At 33.9% G+C, this 25427-nt stretch overlaps 3 protein-coding genes across 3 annotated transcripts; 1 reads left to right on the top strand and 2 right to left on the bottom strand.

Moving 5' to 3' along the window:
- Positions 1–432: 432 nt before the first annotated feature.
- Positions 433–1886, bottom strand: LOC125186578 (myb-related protein Hv33-like). Its single transcript, XM_048082962.1, has 3 exons — positions 1612–1886; positions 1401–1530; positions 433–1328 (listed from the first exon to the last, which is right to left on the bottom strand). The coding sequence occupies exons 1-3, from the start codon at positions 1748–1750 to the stop codon at positions 833–835; spliced, it is 765 nt and encodes a 254-aa protein (XP_047938919.1). The 5' UTR covers positions 1751–1886; the 3' UTR covers positions 433–832.
- An 8053-nt stretch (positions 1887–9939) lies between these two features.
- Positions 9940–15139, bottom strand: LOC125188970 (histone deacetylase 6-like). Its single transcript, XM_048086104.1, has 6 exons — positions 14509–15139; positions 13492–13932; positions 13164–13306; positions 11460–11550; positions 11233–11375; positions 9940–10301 (listed from the first exon to the last, which is right to left on the bottom strand). Exons 1-6 carry the CDS (start codon positions 15046–15048, stop codon positions 10250–10252), a joined length of 1410 nt encoding a protein of 469 aa, XP_047942061.1. The 5' UTR covers positions 15049–15139; the 3' UTR covers positions 9940–10249.
- Positions 15140–17426: 2287 nt separating this feature from the next.
- Positions 17427–20411, top strand: LOC125186639 (bet1-like protein At4g14600). The gene is made up of 4 exons (XM_048083045.1): positions 17427–17585; positions 17696–17828; positions 19164–19220; positions 19998–20411. Exons 1-4 carry the CDS (start codon positions 17563–17565, stop codon positions 20157–20159), a joined length of 375 nt encoding a protein of 124 aa, XP_047939002.1. The 5' UTR covers positions 17427–17562; the 3' UTR covers positions 20160–20411.
- Positions 20412–25427: the final 5016 nt, after the last annotated feature.

Below are 25427 nucleotides of genomic sequence, written 5' to 3'. Positions count from 1 at the left end.
TTATATATAGACTTGGTTCTTTTTCAATCGAGCGATGATGATAAACTAATCATATTATAATACACGGTTATACAACGGCCAATAATATCAATTTTTTAAACAAAGGGAATTAAGTAACACTAGAGAGAATCAGAGATAGCATCTAAAGTGGTAGTCTAACCCAACCTACACAATACAGGGACCATTAAGATTTTTTGCATATAATTACCGCCCCTAGATTAGCAACGCTTTCAAAATTAGTACTACTCCACTTTATTTCAGTTTTGTTAGTATTTTTTAGTAATTAAAAAAACAATGAATTGGGCTTCTCCAATTTACCCTTGAATTATCACAGATTATACTACTACTAGTATATAAATATAAAAAAACACAAAATCACAACATAAAACTTCAACTGGCTCCAATGCACACGCCAAAAGTAGAAAAAGAAGGTAGAAAACAAGTTTTCCATTAAGTGAAACTTTTGCTAGAATAACAGAAAACTTAATTAAATGAACCAACTAAGATGTTTGGCCTCAAATGGAATTACTTGGAAATGCACTCTTTCACAACCAAAACCACTAAACTTTTTTTTAATCAAAACTAAAAAACAAATTACAATTCTTGAATCACATGACAAGAAGCAACTCTCTCTTATTGGTCAACAATCTTGCAAAATGAAACAGAGAGAGAGTGAGAGAACAAAGGAAACTAAACAATTTCACCTGGAAAAACTTCCCTAAACCTATCAACCATCAAACCCTGTTTCAGTATGTATATATATATATGTGTGTAGAAAGTGAAAAAAAATATAATAAAATTAAAAAAAAGAAAAGAAAAAGACATCCCATATTTACTGAAAAGCTTCGCTAAGCTCTTGCGACAGCGACGCCAATGCATAGCTTCTCTCATCAGCTCCATCAAACTGAAACTCAAATATGGATTCCAATGAGAATGCATTGGTCATGTCGGTTTTCGAGTCCATCCTCGGATTGCTGCTGTTGCTGGAGCTCTCCTTCATCAAATACGCCCCCGAGCTGTCCGAATAGTTAGTGTGGTGATCGAAATTCGTCAAATTCGGCATCGAGTTGAATCCGCAGCCGGGATCGTACGGCCTGTAGGAAGACGGAGTGTTGAAATCGATGCTTTCTTGAAATTCAGACATGAATATGGGATCGTAGGCTTGTTTCTCTGAATAGTCTTGCTCCATTTTCACCTGGATTTCTACTGGTTTGTGTGTGTTCGGATCAATCCCCTGTTTTTGAAGCTTCTTCTTCAGAGACGAGTTCCAGAAGTTCTTGATCTCGTTGTCTGTTCTCCCCGGCAGCTGCGATGCTATTTGAGCCCACCTATTTTTATTTTTTCAAATTAATTTCTTTTTCTTTTTTAATTTTGTATTGAGATTATGGAATTTAACTAACCTGTTTCCTAGTGCTTCGTGGAGATTAAGGATTAAATCCTCTTCTTCTTGAGAAAACATTCCTCTCTTGAGATCAGGCCTCAAATAATTAATCCATCTCAGCCTGCAACTCTTCCCACATCTTTGCAAACCTGCCAAAATTGACTAATTCAATCACAATATCCAAGAAATGTTGATTTCATATAAAATGTGAACAAAAATAAAAAAAAGACCTGCTAATTTAGGAACAGAGCTCCAGCAGCCGACACCAAATTTGGAGATATGATCAAACAGTTTCTCATCTTCTTCAGGAGACCAAAGCCCTTTCCTGAGCTTCTGCTGCTTCACACTGCTGCTACACTGTCGCCCCATAATGTCAGCAATGGCACCAAGATTTCTAGCCTTGTGTTGGTGTGAGAAAGTGATGCAAGAATGGCTGTGATCACCCCTTTTAATTGGGGGAAAATCAGAGATGGTTTATGATAATTTAAGAGAAATTATACTTAGAAATCAAGTTTCAATTGGGGGTGGGGTGGGGTGGGGGTGGAGGCAATCCAATCCAGTGGTTTCTAAGCAAATCCATCTTCTACTGAATTGAACTTTAAGATATCTCTGTCCAAGTGCAATAACAGTACACATAGTATAATCATGAATTATTTAATTTTTTAGTACAAAATAATTATGTGTACATACTCGAACATCACAATTGACCGTATTTTGATGTATATATATCAATATGACTTATGTTTTAGTATAATAAAGTAATTTTATAGATTATTTTGTAATAAAAACATTATATTAGGACAGATTCAATGATATATACACCTACTTCTAACAATCTTTTAGTGTACAAATTATGCACCGACTATTATAATAAACTCTCAACAATGGGTCAAACAACTTTTTGTTATGAAAAATAAAATATGGACAGAATAAATTAAAAAATAGGTCAATTTTCAACAATATACACTTTGAAACTTATGTGTCCAGTGATTTTACCTCGACCGACAGAGAGAGTGAGAAAGAGTATTGGGCCCATGTAGAAATTGGCCTTTTCAAGAAAACTTTTAAAAAAGTAGTAATAGAAAACAAAATAGATGGGAAAGAAATAAAATGTGGAATTCGTGGGTGATGTATTGTGCTTAATTATTTATGTACATTTTTTCTTCCTCTGGTAACGGAGAGTGAAAGGTACGCGCATTAATATTTAGTTATAAATGTTCCCATTGTATTGGTATGGCATGCACATTAATTTTTATCTCTTTTTTCTTGCCTTCTACTTTATGTGGCAAGGTACGTATTACTATTAATACATGTATGTTATTTATTATATTATCAATATTTTTTTTAATTAGTTATTACTTAGTATCACCGATCAATTTTTTTAATATTTATTTATTTATCATATTATCAACAATTTTTACTCTTGGCTCGCATTACTATAAAATAAATGATTTATTTAGTCTGAATTTTGGCCAAGTGTTTATTCTGGCTCTCATTAAAGTTTTGCCCTAGTGTGTTTTAATTTGTAAATAGTTATTACTCGTACTTTTCTGGAGGCACATGGTTTGATATTAGTCGGACCACATAATTAGCCCTTTTTTGACAGTGGTATTATATCCTGAATTGAATAATTATAGTAAAATTATATGTATATACAAAGTTATTCCATAAGCTAACTAGTAGGAGTATCTATTAAATAAACAATATTAAGAGACAAATTACAATAACCAAACGTCCAAACCGTACTAAAGGCTCTATTAAGATACACTCTATCTCTCTCTGTGCCGCCGTAAGCAAAGTACTATTTTTTAGACACATGATTTAAGTGTTAGACTTTTGGTTTGCCTCACAAAATTTAAAATTATAAAATTTCAATTTTTAGAGCATCCGCAATGATCGGCTAGCGATCGGCTAGCCGATAGATTGTATGCATTGGGAGTGGAAGAACTGTCCGACTGCCTGGAAGGGGGCCTACACGACCGGCTACAAGTCAAAGAACCCCACGATAATCCTCGAGGCCGTAGCTGATTACCGGCTGTGGATCTGGCATGCATATTTTGGGGTAGCCGGGTCGAACAACGACCTCAACGTCCTGAACTCGTCTCCCCTCTTCAACGAGAAGTGCCAGGGCGTCGGTCCAAACTGCCGTCTCATTTGTGGCCAACGGTAATCGGCATGATATGGGCTACTACTTGGCGGATGGGATATACCCTCGGTGGCCGGTCTTTGTGAAGACGATCCGACAAACAAGTGATGAAAAGAAGGCCTATTTTGCGCAACGACAGGAGTCGGCGCGCAAGGACGTGGAGCGCGCATTTGGTGTGCTCCAGTCTCGATGGGCGGCAATTAAGGGTCCAACGCGTTTGTGGGATGTCGGATGCGTTTCCCCAAGATAATGTACGCCTACATTATCCTTCACAACATGATCGTCGAAGACGAAGGCGTACAACCGACTAGTTGGGTCGGTGACGATGAAGCCGGTCCAAGCCACGGAACGGCCACCCCTAATGTACGACGTGGGGTACCTCTCGATGAAGCCGACCGCCTTCAGGAATTTGCCAACATGCGCCAAGTGGATGCTCATATTCAACTCCAAAAGGATATAATTGAAGAGTTGTGGGCACGGAGGATTGCACGGCGATAGTTTTTTTTCTTTATTATGCATGTAATTTTTTTTAATCTATTTAACTTTTTAAATGCAATTAATGAATTTTCCAGTATATGTGTCGTAAATTTAATTCCGTAATTTAATCGTAATTTTAATTCCGTAAATGTAGTATATTTTGAATTATTTTTATTGCGGTCTGGTCTATGGTCTGGTCTAAATCTGATGTGGCAGGTGGATTTTTTAGTGTTGCTGACGTGGCAGGGAAGAGAATGGCTGGCCTATGGCTGGCCTAAGCACCATTGCGAATGCTCTTAGTCAGTGTATTGAGTATAATAAAAAAAAATGCGTATAATATGAAGAAATGACAACCTTTTTAAGTATGAACATACCTAATTAAGTGTTGTTGAACAATTGTTAAAACTGAAATTAGATTATTTTGAATTCATTTGTAAACGTTGCGCGACTAATTAAAACAACATTGGTATTTAAATGACAATTTCAATGAATTCATTTGTAAACGTTGTGCGACTAATTAAAACAACATTGGTATTTAAATGACAATTTCAAGTAATAAATAATGATTTGAAGAAAGTGCATATGAATAAACACATGATAATTTGTTGAATTGTTTATAGTACTTCTTCCGTCACTGAAAAGTATGATCAATTCTTTTTTTTTCAGTCCGTCCCTGAAAAGTATGAACATTCTAGTTTGAAATTCATATTCTCTTTAACAAGGTGAGACTCATTTTTCACTAAAAATACTTTAAAAAAATTATGTCAATCTCTCTCTAATCAGGTGAGATTGGTTCATACTTTTTTCAATGATGGAGGGAGTATTTTACAAAACTTGATCATATTCTAGTTTTTGCGCTATTTGTAAATTAGTACCCATTTAGTTAATTATAATCTGTATTTTACAACCAAATTAGGGTTTTCTGGATTGTTCGTGAATAAATTATCTGCTACTGATTTACCTTTTTTTAATTTTACATTTTTTCGAATTAGTGTGTCGCATACACATACCCATAATTATTTCGCGTTGGAGTACACATAGTTATCTTGGGGACCAATCAACATCGATTGCAAATTCAAATTATATGGTCATGATATACTTAATACAGTACTGTTAATTACAAGTGTAATTTTGGGTGCGCAGGAGTCTGGACCATAAACCGGTGAAGGTTTAATGGTATTAATATATTTATATGTTATTTTTCCAATTAATAACAATTTCAAAGTATGGTATATAAAATAATACAAAAATAATTATGGGACATTAGGAGTTATTTTGGCAACCATAATCACTATACAAACTCTTGTGTTCAGAGATTTGAAGTGAAGTTTAAAGTACTACCTAAGAATAAGTTCGTCAAAAAAGGTACTGGCAATTCTCAATTTATTACAAATAATCTGGATCTAATATTAGGATAGAAATTGTCTCTTCATCAGCTCGAACATGTTTGAGCCCTCTTTAATTAAGATCATATTTAAGCCTTCAAACATCTTTTCGGCAGTACGCAACTAATTGAATAATATACGAAATAATAATTTTTATATAATTGTAAAAATACAGCAGCCATTGATGCAGATGATGATCACTGTGGTTGAGATGCAGCCGACATGACCACGTCGGACGACACAAATTTGAAATATTTGTGCCTAAAAGGTTCACACGACCACACAGAATCACATCTGTATTTGTCCAATTTCTATTCACTCTCGTATAGTCATTTTCTACTATTTGTTTCCCTGCTGTCCCCTCAAAGTAACTCTCAACCCAATATGATCCTAAGAGTAACATCAACACAATGTTCATAGCACTACGTACACCGTGTGCGCAAAGGGGATAAGCACGCGTTGGAGGCTGCGGGTAGTGGCATACTTGCACATTGTAGCGTGCAAAAGCACTTGGCAATACATAAATCGACCACTGTAAGGAATACATGTATTTATCTAATGAGCGCATCGGAAAACATACATGAATATAGACCTTGATTCATAAATATATGCAAGTTCACCACTCAAACACAACATAAATAAACCCACTTTGTTGTTTGATCCCCGCGGTGTATCAAATCCTGCAAGTTGAATTCACTACTGTCGAGGTCTACGTGTATTCTGATCCATTGCAGGAACTATTTCTCGGTACAATCATCCACGGAGAAAGCTAGGAAATCTCTTACAGAACGTACGTATGTGCTGCTTTTTCTCTATAAGAGAATTAGGTTTTCTATCTTATTTGATTTTCTACAATAGAGAATATAAATAGGGTAATTTGTCATGTTCGGCCAAAGCCAATGGATCGATTATCTGTTAGGTGTTCGGTTTGCAAGATTATATCTGGAATTAAATTTTTAGTGTGTTTGGTTCATGAGATTCAACCCCACGACTCAAATCCTAGATGAATAATCATGGGATAATTAGTCATAGCTAACCCCTTATGACTAAAATAATCTCACAACTCAATCCTAGATTGTATCTTGGTATTATTTTATCTTGGAAACCGTACACCACCACCGTAATGAACTAATGAAATGATAGCTCAACCATAATTATTAATTTACATTAATTTAATCTTAGCCCATTTACTTTCATCGACACTACTAATTGGGCAAACGAAGACATAATATCTCCAAGTGAAGGTGTAGGTGCGGCCACAAATTTCTGAACTTACAAAGCTCATCGTGAGTCGACATGGGATAAAGAAATTCGGTCACGTACGTTAAGGAATGATTTGTTCTTTATGTTTCAAATTGTATAATTTTTATTTTAATTATAGATTTTTTAATTCTTTAATCATGCAAATTCATATTTTTATTTATTTGTAAATTAATAAAATTGGAATATATGGTCATGACATAGGATTCCGAGCTGATCTTTGCGTCGATGAATTTTGAAGAAATATTTACATTAGTTTTTTTAATTTTTCTATTTAGAGACGAGAGATGCCATATATTTGAGAGTTATTTTATTTTTCTAAAAAAAGTTTAAAGAAATTATATCTAGATTTTATCATGGTTACACGATTATTTGAGCGTAATTTTTTCACATTTCTTTTGAACCGTCACCTGTCGGTAGCCAGATATACATCTAGTAATTTACGCATTAAGAATTTATTTTTCTTAAAAGAAAGCATTGCATAATTGCAAATGTATCAGGGTCCAATCATATACTATATTGGATCACACGTGTAAAGCAACCTGCCCTTTGAAGATGCAAATAAATTTCGTATCCATACCCAAAGTCAAAAAATAAACAATAAATTGTATCCAGCCTCTTTTATATTGAACGAAAGTAAAAAAAAAACGTAATCTAACTTTTTGACGAGATATATCGTTGAAGTTGAATTTTCGTAACACGTTAAACCAATGTATACTGATAGCAAATGCTTCCGGTTTACCTTTCATCAAATTTGTTAGAAAGCTTTCATGGTTTAGGAACAAAATTATTTTCAAGAAGATGGTCCTAAATTAGAAAATTGAGAAGAAACTCGTACTACAGAGTCTAGGTCTGTGGGCTACGATGTCTGTGGGCTAAAGGATCGTGTCCAGAATTTTCCTTTTACGAGGAGTTGAGCAAGGTTAGAAAATGGATTAATAAACATAATTAAGGCTAAGGTAGCAATATTTTAGTATTGCCTAACACTGGACATGATGACCTTGGAGGCTTGGACAGTTGGACCCTTAACAAGAACCAGTCTCCACGATCCGCAGTGACATTCAAAATTTTTGGGCAGGCGTTACAACAACTTGGAGTTTCAAAATCAAACTAAATAAAAAATATTGAACATACACTATTTAAGAGAACAAGAAAGATCGTCTTAGAAAACAGAAAAGAAAAAATGCAGTGCTATTATAATTTTTGTACACCGAGAAAAATGTAAAATAATGTGCTATTATAATTTCTAGTAAAAAAAATTAATTGTGTGATGTACCTTTGACTTTCACCTATTTTAAAGAAGGACTTACAAAAAATGAGGAGAATTAGAAATTTAGAGAGTTTGATTATAGTAATAAAATTAATAAATTGGTAGGGTACGTTGAAGCTCTCTTGCTGAAACCTCCTAAATCCGACTATTGATTAAAGAATTGTACAAAATAAAATATGAGAAACTAAAGTTGACATAATACGAAAGATACTCGGAAACCAATAATATCATGCTTAACTCACAGAATGTACGTATTGGAAGAGTTATTTTCATGATCCGATGTAATTGTTGCATCCTGAAAAGATTCAATGTGATCGTCAATTTCATGAATTGACTGAAGGCGATTTCATTAATTTATTAAACATCAAATCAATATGCAAAAAGCAAGTTTGTTTTTGAACAACCATAAATACATGATTAAAAAATAGAGCTTGCTCTTCATTCCCTTTTTTTTTCTTTTCCTATTTTCGACTTGAATTTCTAACCGAATATGAGCAAACACAAAGAGCAACCACTTAACATTAATTTAAGATGGAAAATATATTGTAGACGTTCAATATAAATTAAAAATATTAAAAGAAGATAATAAAAGAATGCATGATGAGTTGGGATTTGGGAAGCAGTAAATGAGGCTAAACGATTGTCAATTATCAATATTTTATTAAGAAGAATATTTATTTCTTAATGTTGATTGAGTGAGATATGTTTAATTTCTTATTATTAGTTATCACGCCAACCTTAGTTTAGACTTATTATATTATTAGAAGAATATTTCCTCTCATTCTCTAACTAAATATTCTCTCTGAGTTGGAAATAAGTATTGCAATTGGGCTTAAATATATCCTATTATACACTGGAGTGATTAGGACCTAAAAATTGTCGACAAACTTTGTTGATAATTAGTGTTATCACATTAGGTGAATGATTAATTGGCCGGATATAAGTGACATCTTTCTTTTTCTCTAGCAATACAATGTCAACTTTTGACTTAAATCACATAAAACCAATTAAATCTGCAAACATTCAGCAGAGGACATGTTTAGATTGTAGGGGGAAGATAATAATCGCAATTTGAATTTAACCATGGCAATTATGAGGCATGATAAACCTAACTACTTAATGCCCAACTATCAAGTCTCCGAATATAAGAAAATTTACCATTTTAACATCAACAACTAATAGCATTAATCATTGCAATTATCATGATGTTAACAAAGGGATGCATTACAACATTGCTATAGTACTCGGGCATCGGTGTTTTACTCATCGTATGAACTAAAACGATCTAAAAAGACTTTTGTGATTGCTTATCTGGTTTTGTATACGCTAGAATTTAGTTATGCATTGATTATATATATGCTAAAGACTGTATTATACTATAAACATTAGGGAAAATCATCAAATTAATCCCATTAGATGATGCCAAAACAAGTCTTTTAAGTGCCCGGACCCATCAATTGGCGTGATTAACCAACAACATATATTAAATTTGGTCTAAACTATTTTAGAAATTAAATGGACTGTTTAAAAACCAAACTTTTTTAGCAAAAAGGAAAAATAAGAAACTGAAGTTTTCAATTTTAGTTTAATGTGATCTTATGACACAAGGTTTGAACTCTTCTTAACTATGAATCTCAACAAGTGTAATAAGAAATAGAGTAAATGATTTAATTAAGGTGGGGAGAAAAGGATGTCTCCCTGCAACATCATTAAATCATAATCACTTGTGAAAGAAGCATCATTATAGAAAAAAATAAAGCCATTATTATTGTTAGCAAATGTAGACTTTTCGAAAAGGCCGTGTCTTTATATGGAAATTCTTCCACTAGTGAAGAACACCTGATTCATGTGATTTCAATTTCATTATACTGTTATTCAGCACTCAATAACATATATAAACACAAAGTATCTTGATTATTTACATTTAATATCAACATAATACACATTGATTCGATCAATTATACTAAATAAATTACGCCTTAAATATCTATAAATAAAGGAGAAACTCGACACATCTGGATAATGACTTCAACGAGTGTAATTTCATCAATTACATAAATTTGGAGAGTGATTCTAACTCAACATTTCACCATCTACTTGAATGATGGTTGCTGGAATCTCACTTTCTTTAAACATCAGCTGCGAATGTGTTGTACTTACAATAACCGGTAATACAACATCAGTAATAATACAAATACTTGACACAGCCTATAATTAGAAACTGAATAATCTTCTCTTTTACATCCTCTTCCTGTATAATCTATTTTCAGGTCGACTCGACTCTCTGACTAAACAAATTTCCTTGCGCGATTCATTCTTGATCAGTAAACTCATCTTTGTTCATCCGATGTATCCTCGGTCTTGATTGTGTCAGAACCATCCCTGATACAAACAAAAACAGATACAATTCAGAAGTCAAAAGCCGATGTATTAGTTCATTGGCATTCTTTTGATACCAAAAAAGGCGACAAACAAATGAGACTCAGACAAGGAAATGCAATGAAGTGACCTAGGAGCCTTTTGCTTTTGGTGGGTGTGTGTGACAATATGAATACAGACATTATCCATTAGCATTCTCTAGACAAACCACTCCTGAACAATGGCAAACCTCATAGACAAAACCCGTGTCAAGCCAACCTAGAAAGTCTTGATGTAATTCAATCTTAACAGTTCTGGTAACTCACTCACTCCACCATAAATTTAATGGGCCCCATAAGGTGAACAAAAGAATATCCAATATCACAAAGTCATTCACTCCACTTCTGCACTTGCGAGTTTAGAGAAGCAGTTGAACTATTCAGAATTCAGATCATGAGCATATGCAGATTCCAGTAAAAGACCCTCACACATAACCACACAGAGAGAATACAGAAGATCAAAACAAAAAACGAATCTGATGTGATATCCTAACTCCCAACCCAAATTATAGAACTTCAGAAACTCCCGCAGATCCAAAAGAGAGACAACCACAGATACATGGAGGATGAAAGAAACTCCCACAATGGAGAGAAGAAAGTTTCACTCAGAGAGATGGGAGAGTCCTACTTCCATGGAGGAAAGGGAGCTTCAGTTTGTCTCTGCTGAGGGTTCTGGATTGTCGCAAAGAAAAGAGAGAAACGCAGAGGTCTACGAAAGATGAATCCACTTCACTTCATATTTTATTAATAATATGAATTATTTTGTCTCAAATTTTTTTGTCACATTGGTGGTAAGGGGCTTGGCTGATTTAAGGTTAGGTGTAATGGGATTTATTTAAACACAGCATAACTTATCTGGAAAGAAGATAATGGGAATCACTGAACACAGATCCTACCTTATATCTATATTTTCTCCAAATGTATCTTCGCTATTCAAACTTCGCATTGAAGGCTTGTCAATCTCATCCTCATCAGACTCGTAATCATGCTCTCCATTCCATATGCGGGGTTTAGGTCTCACTTCCATGTCTTCGTCTCTCTGAAATTGGAGATAGGTTGGTTATATTGCAAGGAAATTAATACATTCAAAGATGGAGTTGTACATGTCATCCAGTAATTTTACCTCTTCTGGAACTTCTGTGGTTGGAGGCATTGTTTGAAACTGGGTGCTGGGTGCATGCTGCAGTTTAGAAATTTGATCCAGTAGCATGTTCCTGCAAGTAGACATTAATACTGATCTTGAGAAATTTACTTATGATAGCTTACAGTTATGTGAAAATAACCAAGAGCGATTACATTCTACATATAACCAAGTAGACATATCTTTTTCTTTGAAAACTTCAAACGCAGCGAAACAGTCATCATAGTATACTTTTGGTAACTCAACTGTTTTTGCTTTGGACAAACCACCTACTAATCTATTCAAATGGCATACTTTAGCATTCCACAAGATTCAAGGTTCAAAACTAATACTGATAAATATAAAAAAAAATTTGAGTATACGATCGGTCATCCTTATGTGTAACAAAAGTAATTACATGATTTTCTCCCTCATTTTTATCCCATTATCTTCAAGGACAGTAAATAAAACCAGGGAACTAATCCACAACACAAAATGAAGAATGATTGCTTAAATGGTGGTTTACATCAATTATGTGAAAGTATCTATCACCATAATGCACCTGAATTCTCTTTTTCTTATTGATTTTCTCTAGTGACTGCCTATTATCACACTTCTAGATGCAGAGATGGATACACAGTTTTTCAATGACATCTTAATTTGTGCAGACAATGTTGCCTTCGAATATAAAAAAGCATGCTATGGACAATATGTGCAAAAAAATTACAATTTGATGAACAAAAGTATAGTGACTATAGTCTGTACAGAGCCATGGTTTAATGACCCAAGAGTTATTTAGTACCATTTTCCAAATCTTTTACTGCATAATGAAAACAAAAATTCGAAAATACCAATTGCACTATAGCATAGACACACATAGAGTAAAGTTTCCAAATTTTAACTGTGTATAAGGGGTATGAAAGGGAATATTTTCAAAATAACCAGATGGAGTACAGCTTTAACTTGAGAGCTAAATGAGTAAATAACTAGAAAACAGGACTGATAAACAAAAGAGTACTATCTAAAGAAAAAACTTTAACGTGTTGCAGAGAAATTGGTCGAAGAGACGAAGACAACATAAATGCTGACAATTGAACAAGTTCTACACAGCTTAAGGTTGACAAACAATATATGGTAGAAGAGATAAACCAAGTAGTTTTTAGGAACTTAAATGTAATGGGTTTGTTGTGTGTGAGGATCCAGCACCCCTTGACATACCATGCACAAATACACAAGTGGTTTTCCATGTATGCAAAATAAATAAAAAGAAAGTGAAAAAGTAGACAAAACCAAAACAAATATAATGTTTATCAGGATTGCGAGAAAGTAGAACGTTGGTCTTGGAAAAAGGTAGCATCAAACATCAGTTGGTGGGTATTTATCAAGTGAGATATAACAGTGACGATGGTGACTTAAGTCCTTATCTATGGCAGTGTACCAATAAACAGTGTTTTATGATGTTAGTTAAATTATCCTCGTAGATGCCAAGCTGTATTCTGCAGTGTTGTAAAACAACATATAGCAATATTATGGTAACTATAGGACATTGAGACCAGGTTTGGTGAAGTTGGGACAGAGGAACATCAGTTATAATAATGCAGTGGACGGAGGTTTCAAACAGCAAGGGGCATAAGTTTGTAGCACTATATTAGAAATACAGGAGATCTTCAAGTATGTACATTCGTGATGACGTGAACTTAACTTTACCTGATTTTCTCCAAATCCCTCAGTGTATTCAAGTTTTCCATATTACTTGGTTCCACATGAAGAGTATAATCTGGGCCAAAATACTCGTAATATTCATTGTACGGCAACTTGTTATCTGGCTCCACATCTACAGCCACGGCAGTCTACAACAAAGTGCAAAATTTCATATCAGCTGATACCCCACATAAATTATCAAAAGTAAATGATCATATGAAACGAGATACATGTACAATGGTATAAATTTGGCATGCAAAAGAATATGAAACATAGAAAGAGAGCACACACATGCAAACAAATTTGTGTGTGTAAGAGAGGGAGAGAGATAGACCTCGTAGCACCAGCACCGGGCAACATTTCTGATTGTATACCCTCCCCCGCCCAAAACCATAAGAGGAACATTGAATGACCTCAAAAACCGAAGACAGTCTGCATGGCCTTTCACAGACAAATTAAAGCAACCTAACCGATCACCAGACAATGAATCGGCCCCACACTGAAGAACAACAGCATCTGGCTGATAGACCTCCATTACTTTCTGCATTATTGGACGGAATAAGCTTCGGAAGTTGTCATCATTTAATCCATCATTCAGTGGGACATTAAGAGCATAGTACTTTCCAGAGGCCACTCCAACGTCTTTAATATGCCCAGTTCCAGGAAAAAAGTCTCCAAATTTATGGAAAGACACTGTCATAACACGATCAGTAACATAAAAGGCTTCCTCAACCCCATCTCCATGGTGAATATCAATGTCCACGTAAAGTACCCGCTGCCATAAAAAATACAATGATCAGAGAATGCCACATTATAAAGAGTATATCATGAAAGCCAAGATTATTTCTTACATGGAGTAATGTATAACTCTTAAGCCTTCCTACGTTCGTGGATCAATTTATGAATTGCAAGCAGACATTAGAATTCATACTGAGTGGTATCGACAAATCTAGTTCTACTAACAATACTAATTTATCAAGTTAAACAAGGGAACTAACACATTCAAACAATGAGACGGGTACAATTACAAGTTTTTAGAATATCTAATGATGGAATATAATTCAGGTTCATAAATCAATTAACTTCTTTTACCCTTGAAAGTTACCATCTGAGAGGGACCATGCTCAAACATGATTCTACACATAATATTAAAAAAATTCAAACTTTGAAGCAAAAAAGGTGTCTGCTTGTAGAATCAGACACAAACAAACTGATACTCAAAACAATAAATCGTACAGACTACAGAGGGAATCAATTAACACAATTTTCCAAAACTTAGAGACACGCAGAGAGAAACAAATTGTCACATAGTTTAAAAATGAAAAGGTTAAACTAAATATCCATTCCATACCCTGTGAACTTTCAGCAGCTCGAGAATCCCCAAAACAATATCATTAACATAGCAAAACCCCGAAGCCTCGCTCTTCTTCGCATGGTGCAAACCCCCGGCCCAATTAATTGCGATATCCGCATCCTGCCTGTTGAGCTTGACGGCCGCGCCAATGGAGCCGCCAGCGGAGGCCTGACAGAACTCAAACAAGCCGTCGAATACGGGGCAGTCCTCGCCCACGTTGAAGCGCCTGAGCTGACGCGCGTGCGTGTGATCGAGGAGAGTGTCGGGCGCGACGGAGGAGAGGAACTCGACGTACTCCGGCGAGTGGAAGCGGCGGATGTCTTCGAAGGCGGCGGGGAAGGGGCGGCTGATCTCCATGCGGCGGTGGAGGCCGTAGTGGACGATCAGATTGTGTGCCATGCGGATGCGGTGGGGTTTCATCGGATGGCCCTGGCCGTAGTAGTAGTCGCCGATTGTTGGCTCGTAGAAGTAGGACACGCGCCGCTTCCGCGCGTCGGGGCAGACAGATGGCAGCGACGCGCCACCGTCGGAATCCATCGCTCAATTTGCAATTGCAGTGAGAAAGGAGAGAAGAGAGGAGAGAGGAGTTTTTTTTTGGGGGAGAGAGAATTTAAACAAGGGTTTAAAGTGGCAAAGAATTGGGCGTTTAGAAATAGAGGTGTTGCCCCATGACCGGTTTGCAGACCAAGGTGGTCCGAAGCCCGTGCAGATCCATCACTAAACCCATGACTGCCCAGGCCCAGACCCACCCCATAACTAAATCCTTTTTTTTTTTTTTCTATAAATGGCTCGTTTTTATCTCATCGTTTAGATAATTGCTATTCCATCTGTCCACTAAGGCCATTTTCGTAGGGGTGGATCGATACGATATATCGTATCGAAAACGTTGTATCGTGTTTCGTATCGAAAATATCGATATGAAAGATCGTTATCGTATCGAAAGTTTCGATATATCGAACTTTCGATATGGATAATATCAATATCGTTATCGTATCGATATTTCGATATATCGTAAGATCGATACGATATATCGAAATATAGTTATCGTATCGAATACCTGTATATCGAAAAATATAATTTCAAAACTGAAAAATAACACAAAAATTAATAAAACTTCGACACAATAAAATAAATAGTGTTCTTATTGGGGTTTCATATATATATTTTCTAAATATATGAATGAATTAAATGGATTTGTATATGTTTATAAATTTAAACTTCAATAACTATTGAATTTCAATATGTTTCGATATATATCGGTATAAAACGATATATCGCGATATAAGGAAATTCATATCGTTATCGTATCGAAAACTTACGATACGATACCGTATCGTATCGAAAATTACATATACCGAAAATTCGATAATTTTTCGATATTTTTCAATACGATACGAGCAATATATCATTTTTTCGGTATTTTTCCTCAGCCCTAGGGGTGATGACTCATCCAGAGATGGAAATCCATGAAAAAAATGACATTTTTTTTTATGGATTTCCATCCCTGGATGAGTTATCACCCTTACCAAACATGCCATAAGTATTTACATTTGTCATTTTAGTCCGTCCACAAAATAATGTCCGCATTTACTCTTTCCTCTCTTTTTACTAATTCGTCACACTCACATTTTATTACTATAAAATCAATACAACTTCCGTTCTTTAAAATATAAACTATTTCAGTTTTGGTTTATCCCTTGAAAATAGAAACTTTCTATATTAGGAAGTGAGTCTTACAATTCACTAACACTATTTTTTCTCTTATTTTATCCATTTTTCCCTCCATCTCTCTTACTTTGCCAATTGTGTATAAAACTCATACCATTTCAAAAGTTTCTATTTTTAGAAAATAAAAGTTGTATATAAAGTGAGACATACATTCCACTAACTTTTCCAAATCAATTTTTCTTCACATTTCTTAGAATTTACTCATGGTGCGAATTATACGTGACAAATGAATTCTCTTATCCTTGATATCATTTGTGGATTTTATATATCTGAATTATCTGTTGAACTTTTAATATTTTTAAGAAATTTATCTTATTTATTGATCGAATAGTGTTATTCAATCTCATTCCCAGCGTAGGATAGTTCATTCATACTACCGTTATTCGTTAAAAATAAAAATTATTTTCATTTTAGCCAAATAATTTAAAAATAGAAGTAAATGGATTTCTACAATCCAATTTCATTATGTCCCTTAAAAATATTAGAAACTATTTTTATTTTAGCTAAATTGTATTAAATATAGAAGTAAATGGATTTGTACGATCCACTATCATCACTTTTTTTTCATCTCCTTTACATTATTATTATTTTTATTATCTCTCTTACCTTATTAATTTATCTCTTTTATTATACCTAAAATTCGTATAGTTTAAAATTTTAATTTTTCAAAGGGGAAATTGGTCTCTAAAACCATGAACTTTGCTTAAAATTTGGTATTTCCCATAAACTTTGAAATTGGTATATAATATCACGAACTTTGCATTTTGTTTGGTATTTCCCACGGCATGTTTATTGCTATATTTGACTAACTTACGAGGCTTTTTTATCATACTTGACACAATTAAATCAACATAGTTTTCAACGTGACTTTTTATGCTACGTGTTATGAACTTAAAAAGTGGTTTCAAATATTATAAAACATATCAAGGTTGCCTATATTAAATAAGATTTTGATGAAAATATCTTATTTGAGTGAGTTTGGGAAATACCAAACAAAATGCAAAGTTTGTGATATTATATACCAATTTCAAAATTCAGGGAAATACCAAATTTTAGGCAAAGTTTATGATTTTAGAGACCAATTTCCCTTTTCAAAGATAGAGTGAGTAGTATTAGATTAACGAACATATTCGCCAACTAATTATTTCCCCAACTTTTCATTTGTGATTTTAACTCTAAAATTCAAGGGCTTAAAATGCCTTGTGTGTAACGGGGGAACAAAAATAAAATCAAGATATAATTGAAATTGGAGTACAGAGTAATTCAGAATAAATTGAAAATTTGGGAATTTCTTCTCTTTTTTCATCTTCATCGTCTTCTCCGATGGCTGCTCCATACAGATCAAGGTATTCCACTCATTATATTCAATAAATAACAGCTATGCAAATAGTAATTTGAAGCTGAAATCGCATAATTTTCGCTCTGCGTCTGATCGATTAATCGCGGACTGCAACAGAGATGGATTGAGCGCGCGGCCGGTGGGGTATGGCGGCAATTCCGATGAGATTCAGTTGCGAATTGATCCGATGCATTCAGATTTCGACGATGAGGTGACTGGTCTTCGGAAACAAGTTCGGAGACTTCGAGATGTGAGTGAATTTGTTTCCTTTTTTCAATATCTCTAATTCGTTTTGCAGAAACGGTGGGAATGTGGTCTGTTTTTTTTGTTCTTAATTTGTACGATGATTTTCAGTCATGATGTTATTCGTCACGGTTGAATTTTTATGCGGTATATATTTGTATTCATCAGAATTGTACATATGAGAGATGCTTCTTATGGTAAGCGGTTTGGTTTATTTTGGTGGAGCTCGAAAATGCTGATAATGTGAGTAAAATCAGAGAAGTTATCAGCATTATAGTTGCAATCACGACGTGCTTGAAAAATGAGAATATTGTGTTGCTTAATCATTCCGAGTTTACAGCAAACTTATTCCATGAGAACTTTCTAGGACTACCTATAGTTGTTGATTTCTCAATTGATTTGTTTGTAATGTAGTATTATATGACCCATCATATTTTGTAACTATCCACGAGAAATGAAAGACTAAATTGCATAATACTGTAATATTTTTACATGGAGTTGGTCCTTGCTAGAGTTTTTCCAAATAATCTCTTTTACGAGCTGATCAGCTGAGGGCCTGAGTTATGGCTTTTGCTGTATGCTCATAGAACATTACGATTTGAATTCTTTTCATAATAATTTGGAAACTCGATGAATGTATTATATGGTCTTTAATACGGATAATGAGGCTGTTTAGTCATTTTTACCACAATAAGCAGCTATTTTGAAATATACTTATTACATACTACCATGCAGCATTTATCATGTAATCTTAATTATATTACATATTCTGTTTCCTTGTAGTTTTCTGTTGTGCAAATATCGTGACTTCTTTTGGAGCACGCTCTTATATGTATGTATATATGTAAGGGTGTAGAGTATCTTTAGGATGGTTGAATATGTTCTAGCTGCTGGCCTGTACATGGTTCTCGTCATGAGTATATATATTTGTGGCCAGGAAAGAACGTATTAAACAAAAAACTTGTCTGCATTTGCTTTGAACGCATGTGATTCCTAGATTAAACTTAAAAATCCATCTGCTTTTCCAGGACGAACTAAACATATTTAAAACCTACATTACCTGCTGATTTGTTATGATGGAGTTCTTTTTACCTTTGGATCGTCCTGAACATGCAAGTTCCTAGGTTTTATCAAAATTGTATTTGAGGTCACATCCATGACATGATAAGGATTCTATTTAAATTTAAATTCTGATGAACACTGAATCTTTTCTTCTAATATAAGCTTATTGCAAGCCACATAATTGATTTTCTGTTTATGCTATAGTCTGCATGAGCCATGACATTTATATTTAGTTTAGGTTTGTCTGGCCTCAACTCTTGTTGCTTGTGAAATATTGCAGGTGGCTCAAGAAATTGAGACAGAAGCAACGTTTCAAAATGATTTCCTGAATCAGCTGGTACGTCATAAACTATCCTCAGCATTTTAACCTCGGGAAAGGATTGGCTTCTCTGATTCTATGATCACCCCGAGTCATCATTTTGTCTGCTTTTATAGTAGTAACATATTTTGATTAGAAAACTATGTTTATCTACTGTTTTAAGACAGTAAGTTAATCTCTACAACTTCTTACGTCCCTTTTTTATGTACCACAAGCCATCAGTAATTTCAGTCCACTGCTCGATGTGATATGTAGCTGTTGTAAGTTGGTTCCTGGAACCTCTTTAATTCGAATTTCAAAGTCCATGACGATAGTTGAAATTTCAAAGTCCATGGCGCCTCATTCGTGGCGGCAAATGGCAGTCGCCATTAAAAAGTTCCATGGAAGCGTATCGTTATGGCGTTTTTCTTGAAACCCGCCATGCAATGGCGCCACGGCGGTGCCACAGCTGATATTTAATAACATTGATTGCAGGGAAGTTGCTGAAAATAATTTTATGGAGTAAATGATTATATTGTTCGTTTCCATTGTTCATTGACTTGTTGACTATGCCATTGTCATCTTTATCTGTATGACCTTTACTGATGCTTTGGTTCTATTGAATCAACTGCTAGACATTGAAACTCTTGGAAAATTGTGCTGTTAACATGTGAAAGATTTCTTCAAATGCCCCTGAAAACATAACATGGATTTGCGCTTACGGCTTTTCATGAGAAACCTTGTAAGGCTCTCATACGCTATTAAACTCACTGGGTGGATAGAACTGATATTGCTTTATTTCTTTGACTTCTGTAGCAAATGACATTGACTAAAGCTCAGGCAGGGGTGAAAAACAACATGAAGAGACTCAATAAGAGCATCATTTGGGAAGGATCAAGCCATGTAATGCACGTTGTCCTTTTTGCACTGCTTCTGTTTTTTCTGGTCTATTTCTGGTCCAAATTGTCACGAAAATGAGTATGCTTGAGAGTTCTGTCCTGCTCCTGTGAGATGTTGAGACACGGCAACACCTGAATGCTGAGAGTTCTGTCCTGCTCCATTGAGATGTTGAGACAAGGTAACACCTGAATGCTGGTTCTTGTAAATGTTTGCATTTGGTCCCCATCATCAGTTGACTATCATATTTGATTTACCAGTGTACATGAAATTTCTTGTAGAAGAATGAATTGTGGTTAATATATTAGCATCAACAAACTATCAAGATCTAAACTTCTGTGGGTCCTAAACCTATTTCTCGGTTTATTTCTCAGACGATTGTGAACCCCATCAGAATAAAAGGAAATCAAATGAAAAGAAAGTAAATGATAATTAGGAAAAACCATTAATAATATATGTCACTCGTTTGTATGTCTTCATTTTTGTAGAACATCTCTCCACTACCACTAGTATATGGTTAGACTTTACTGGATAGACGATCGTAGTCCCTTTTATTTAGAATTAGGTAGACTATGGAGCCATGTTAACTGCACTTTTTTGGTTTAACTTTTAGATGATCAAAGTTTTTGTCCCGGGATGGTAAACATTATCATACTACATGTTAATTTACATTTGCAGTATAGTAGGCTTAGTAGCAAGTAGGATTAGCAGCATCTTCATGGGTATTTATATATACTATTGTGTAGAGCTACAAAATGATTGTAACTTTATCCTTTTAGATCAAAACCTAGCTAACCATTTTCATTATCCACCTATTTACTTTTAGATCAAAACCTAGCACACATTCTCATTATAGCCCTATAAATTTTCTTTTACTTGCTTTTTCTGTTCTTTTTCTTTCCCTTTACCCTCTATTAGTTATGTGCATTAGAGCCAATCTTGAACTAAACTCTATGAGGTGTTGAAAGAGCAACTGTTGTTTTTTTGTAGTTTCTGCTGTTTTTGTCATGAACATATTTAAAAAAGCTACTACTAGTATTTTTTATAATATTCTGTTTGAATAGCCCTTTTACTAAGATTGTGAGAATGAGGTGGATTACACATCATATAACCTCCGTTATAGCTGAACAATATACATATTGTAACAGTGATATGTTTTGAATATGAAATTAGTTGTTGTAATCTCAATTACTATGATATGATATCATAAATTTATTAGTAGATTGAGGAACAATATGAATATGAATATGAATGCAGTGAAATTGAGCTTCGAGAGAAGGGGATGATTGTTTCCTAGTTCTCTTTCACCCCCTCTCTATTGTGTGTATCTATTTGTTTCATAAAAAAGGAATGAGGGCCATTTAGTGGATCATCAACAAAGAATTTACATGTCCTACTTTTGCAATCTTGTTGGCCCCTAAGTAGTAATCTTCTTCATATCATTAGGATTTTTGGCACTAGAAACACTTTATTTTGAGAATAAAAATGCGTGCATCTTTAGTCATGTTATATGATTGTTTGTATAAATGTAGTTTTGTAGTACAATTTTTCATGAAAACCGTAGTGCTTTGGCTTGTACTCTTCATACTGAAGAAGATTGTTATTTCAATTTTATTGTCGTAAATCTCCCAACAATATTAGTAATTTCTCAGACACTTGTTAATTTTTCCAGCCACTATATGCATGATTACTTTTGATAATAAATTCCCCAACAATATTAGTACGGAGTTTAATTTTCTTTAAACAACGCAAAACTAAGAAATTAAATTATATAGACGAATCTTAAATACAACGAGTTCACCTTAATGATTATGTGAATTCGAACTAGATATAAACCTGAATCTCCGTTTTGAACCCACAGCTTGGGCAATTTAATTAACTTAACAAATTTGATTATAAATCAGGAAAAGTTGATTACATATTCGATTTTACATGCTTTGATAATAGTGTCGTCACCAGAGCATCTATAAATAAAACAAAAAATTCAACCTCTGCTCTTGAATTTAATATTGGACGGTGCACAAGGGGGCTTATAAAATTAGGCACCAGGATCCCTCTAGAAATGATAACTTTGTTATAATTTTCACAGCTTTTATTTAAATATGACTCAGAATATTTGTTGTGCGAGGCATCAAATTAAGTCAAGGGCAAAATATATTGGTATCCTTTACATCTTGAAAAAGTATCAGGGAATTAAGTGTAAATCTTTGTTGAAAATGATTGAAGATAGCTAATTATACTCCGAGGAAAAGTTATCTACCATATCTTCAAAAAGAGTTTAGCCAAATAGTCAATATTTATTTGTTCTCCTATAAGTTCGTTTTATTCAAAGAGGAAATCGATTAATGGGCATTTACTTTTAGTAATAGGGTTAGTTAATTAAAAATAGTATAAGTTTATTAATTAATTGTCTATTTTGATGGAAATTAATTTTGAGTTTGTCTTGACTATCTTATTCTTCAAATAATTATTTTTATATTTATCAATTTATAAGTAAATGATTCTAGATGTATAATCCTATATATTAATTATTACTTTCATGCGGCACTCAATGATAAGGAATACTCTATATATAGAAGATTCTTTATTACGATTGACAATGGGTGGGGAATGGAATAATTTAATTCCTTAAAAAATAATTAAATAGACCTGAGTTTTAACTTTTAAGTGAGTATTACTATTAATATAGACATGTATTGGGTGAGTTCATTGCATTTTTGTAAGCCTCATAGCCCATAGGTTTAGATTTTTGAGACTTTGTTGCTATAACCGTTTTTTCCTTTTCTTTTATTTCATCTTTTTTTTTCTTTTCTCGTTGGGTATAAATTGTGGAAGGAAAGTAAAGCTTTGCTTCCTAGCCCCCTAGCCCTTAGGGGTGCCAAATCGTTCATGATGGGTCGTTATCGGGTCAACATGTTAATGACCCGACTTAATAGGATAAACGCGAACATGGTTTGTTAAGAAAATCTTAAATTCAAACACGAATCCGACCTACTACCCCTAAACCCAAACACAACGCGAACCACCTTTGGTCAACACGACACGATAAGTAATTTAAACATTAACAAATTCAGACTTCAGAAATCAAATTCACATTTCACTCACGCTGCGTACCCTAACTCAAATTTTAAAATAATAAAAATTAATAATATTATAATATATAATTTCATAACGGGTAACCCAACACAACACAAATTTTTTGTGTTTTTAAAGTGTCAACCCAATAAAGACACGAACCCAATAGGCTTGACCTAAACCCATTAATTTCGTGCGGATTCGTGTCGGGTTATCGTATCGTACCAAAAATTGTCAATCCTACCTTTACCTAATAATCTCCTTTCTCGGCGAAATGGGTAATTAATTTCCATTGTTTCTCAAATGTATCACTTTGACTCGTCATAAATTTTAAAAATAAATATAAAAAAAAAGTATCAGAATGTGTTCTATTTTTATATATAAATATTTTTAATAAATATGATTACTTAGTAGAATGTATGGTTCATTTATTAGAAATAATAAAAAGTAATATAAATTACTAATAGTGGATATTCAAAAATAAAAAATATGAGATTATTATAAATAAGAGGCGTGTCTTCGATCGAGTAAATTGCAATTGGAAGGAAATATTTCTGCTAAGAAACAATAATCATAAATATCTGGATGAAAATAGTAGTATAGTACTCCACTTTCTAATTAAAATTTGTCATTTCATTTGTTTGTAAAATAGGTCATACTTTTGATATTGAAACAATTGTACTCCCCCTAGTCTTGGGTACCCAAAATCTACAAGAAATTAATATTCGAATAGAAAATAATAATATTTTTTTTCCAATCTTGACATTAATCAAATTGATTATGAATAATCAAATTACTAATGAAAAATATTAAAATTTACCTCTTTTGTATATCTAATTACGAATAATCAAGGGAATCATATTAATTTGTTCCTTTTGTTTAAAATTTCTAATAGCCATTATTAATTGATCATATGGTTGATTTACAATAAGAGTTTAGTGTAATTCAAGATTTTTATTTATTGTACTGAATAAATCCATCTGGCCAGGTTTACATACAATAAAAATTTTCTTGATTAACTTCTTGCAGAGCTTATCAACGTAACATTTGTCAGAAAACAATTCAATGCAATAACACTACCTAGTACTCCCTCCGTCCCATAGTAAATGTCACACTTTCTTTTTTAATTTGTCCCACAAAAGATGTCACATTTATTTTTTAGAAAAAATTCTCTCTCATATTAATATAAATATATTATTTTCTCTTTCCATTTAACACACAAAACAACACCTCCTAAAATCTCGTGCCAATTCCCAAGTATGACCTCTACTATGGGACGGAGGGAGTATTAATTATCACTATCTAAGACGTCGAGAATTTACATTGCCAAAATCTCTCTTTTATTGACCAGTAAAAATGTGCATTATCAACAACAAATTATTAGTGTTATATACCATGATTAATGAATAATAATCCTTGAATTGTCTTTTACGTAGTAAACAAGAAAAATATGTCTCATTGTCCATTTTTTCAATAATCTACCACATCGGTGTTAGTGTTATCAGTTTCCCAAGTTTAGGTGACTTAAGGTACACACTGTTACCATAACCAATAAATTGTTCTTCTAGCTAAATATATAGGCCGTGAAAAACTATTTGTTTCAGCAAGGAATTGGTTAAAGATCCTATGATGAGCTAGCCTCATTAGCTCCCATTGCATAAGACGTTCGACTCATTTTGTTCATTAAAACTTTAAAACATAGAACAAATGTCATATGTCTCCTTAAGCATTCTTCTTCTTATTAAGCCAAAAATAGACGAGTAATATGTTATTCGACCACACCCCTTTATATAATTGGCAAAACTAGCTTTCTTTGATAGTACATTTGGTACATTTGCCTTACAAATACCATATTCACATTAATGATAGATGATAATATTACAAAAATACTAGGCAGATGCTGCTTGGTACAAATTAAAGGAATCTTAGTGTGTGCAATAGGAATCAAACTATGTATGTGCTGACGTCACCCACACAAGATTAATTTCTAGAACTATAACGTAAAAACTTATTACCTGAGCAAATGTATGTATTAACTAAATAATCAATGCAAAACATTCACCACTACCATAGAATATATTCATTCCTTCACCCAGCCCACCTCTTTTGACCAAAACAAAATCAGAAACCATTCTGATTTATATATAAATATACATCAATATGATCAACAATCCACAAATCACATTACATGAATATGTGTGTTTAGAAGGAGCCTAAGATTCTCCTACTTATAATCTAGGATTGTGATGGTAAAGATAAGTGGATCTTCCATTA

This window comes from Salvia hispanica, chromosome 5 (genome assembly GCF_023119035.1).
Source record: "Salvia hispanica cultivar TCC Black 2014 chromosome 5, UniMelb_Shisp_WGS_1.0, whole genome shotgun sequence".
Taxonomy (NCBI): domain Eukaryota; kingdom Viridiplantae; phylum Streptophyta; class Magnoliopsida; order Lamiales; family Lamiaceae; genus Salvia; species Salvia hispanica.
The sequence above is the reverse complement of the archived record's forward strand: the minus strand, read 5'-3'. Positions and strand labels throughout refer to the sequence as shown.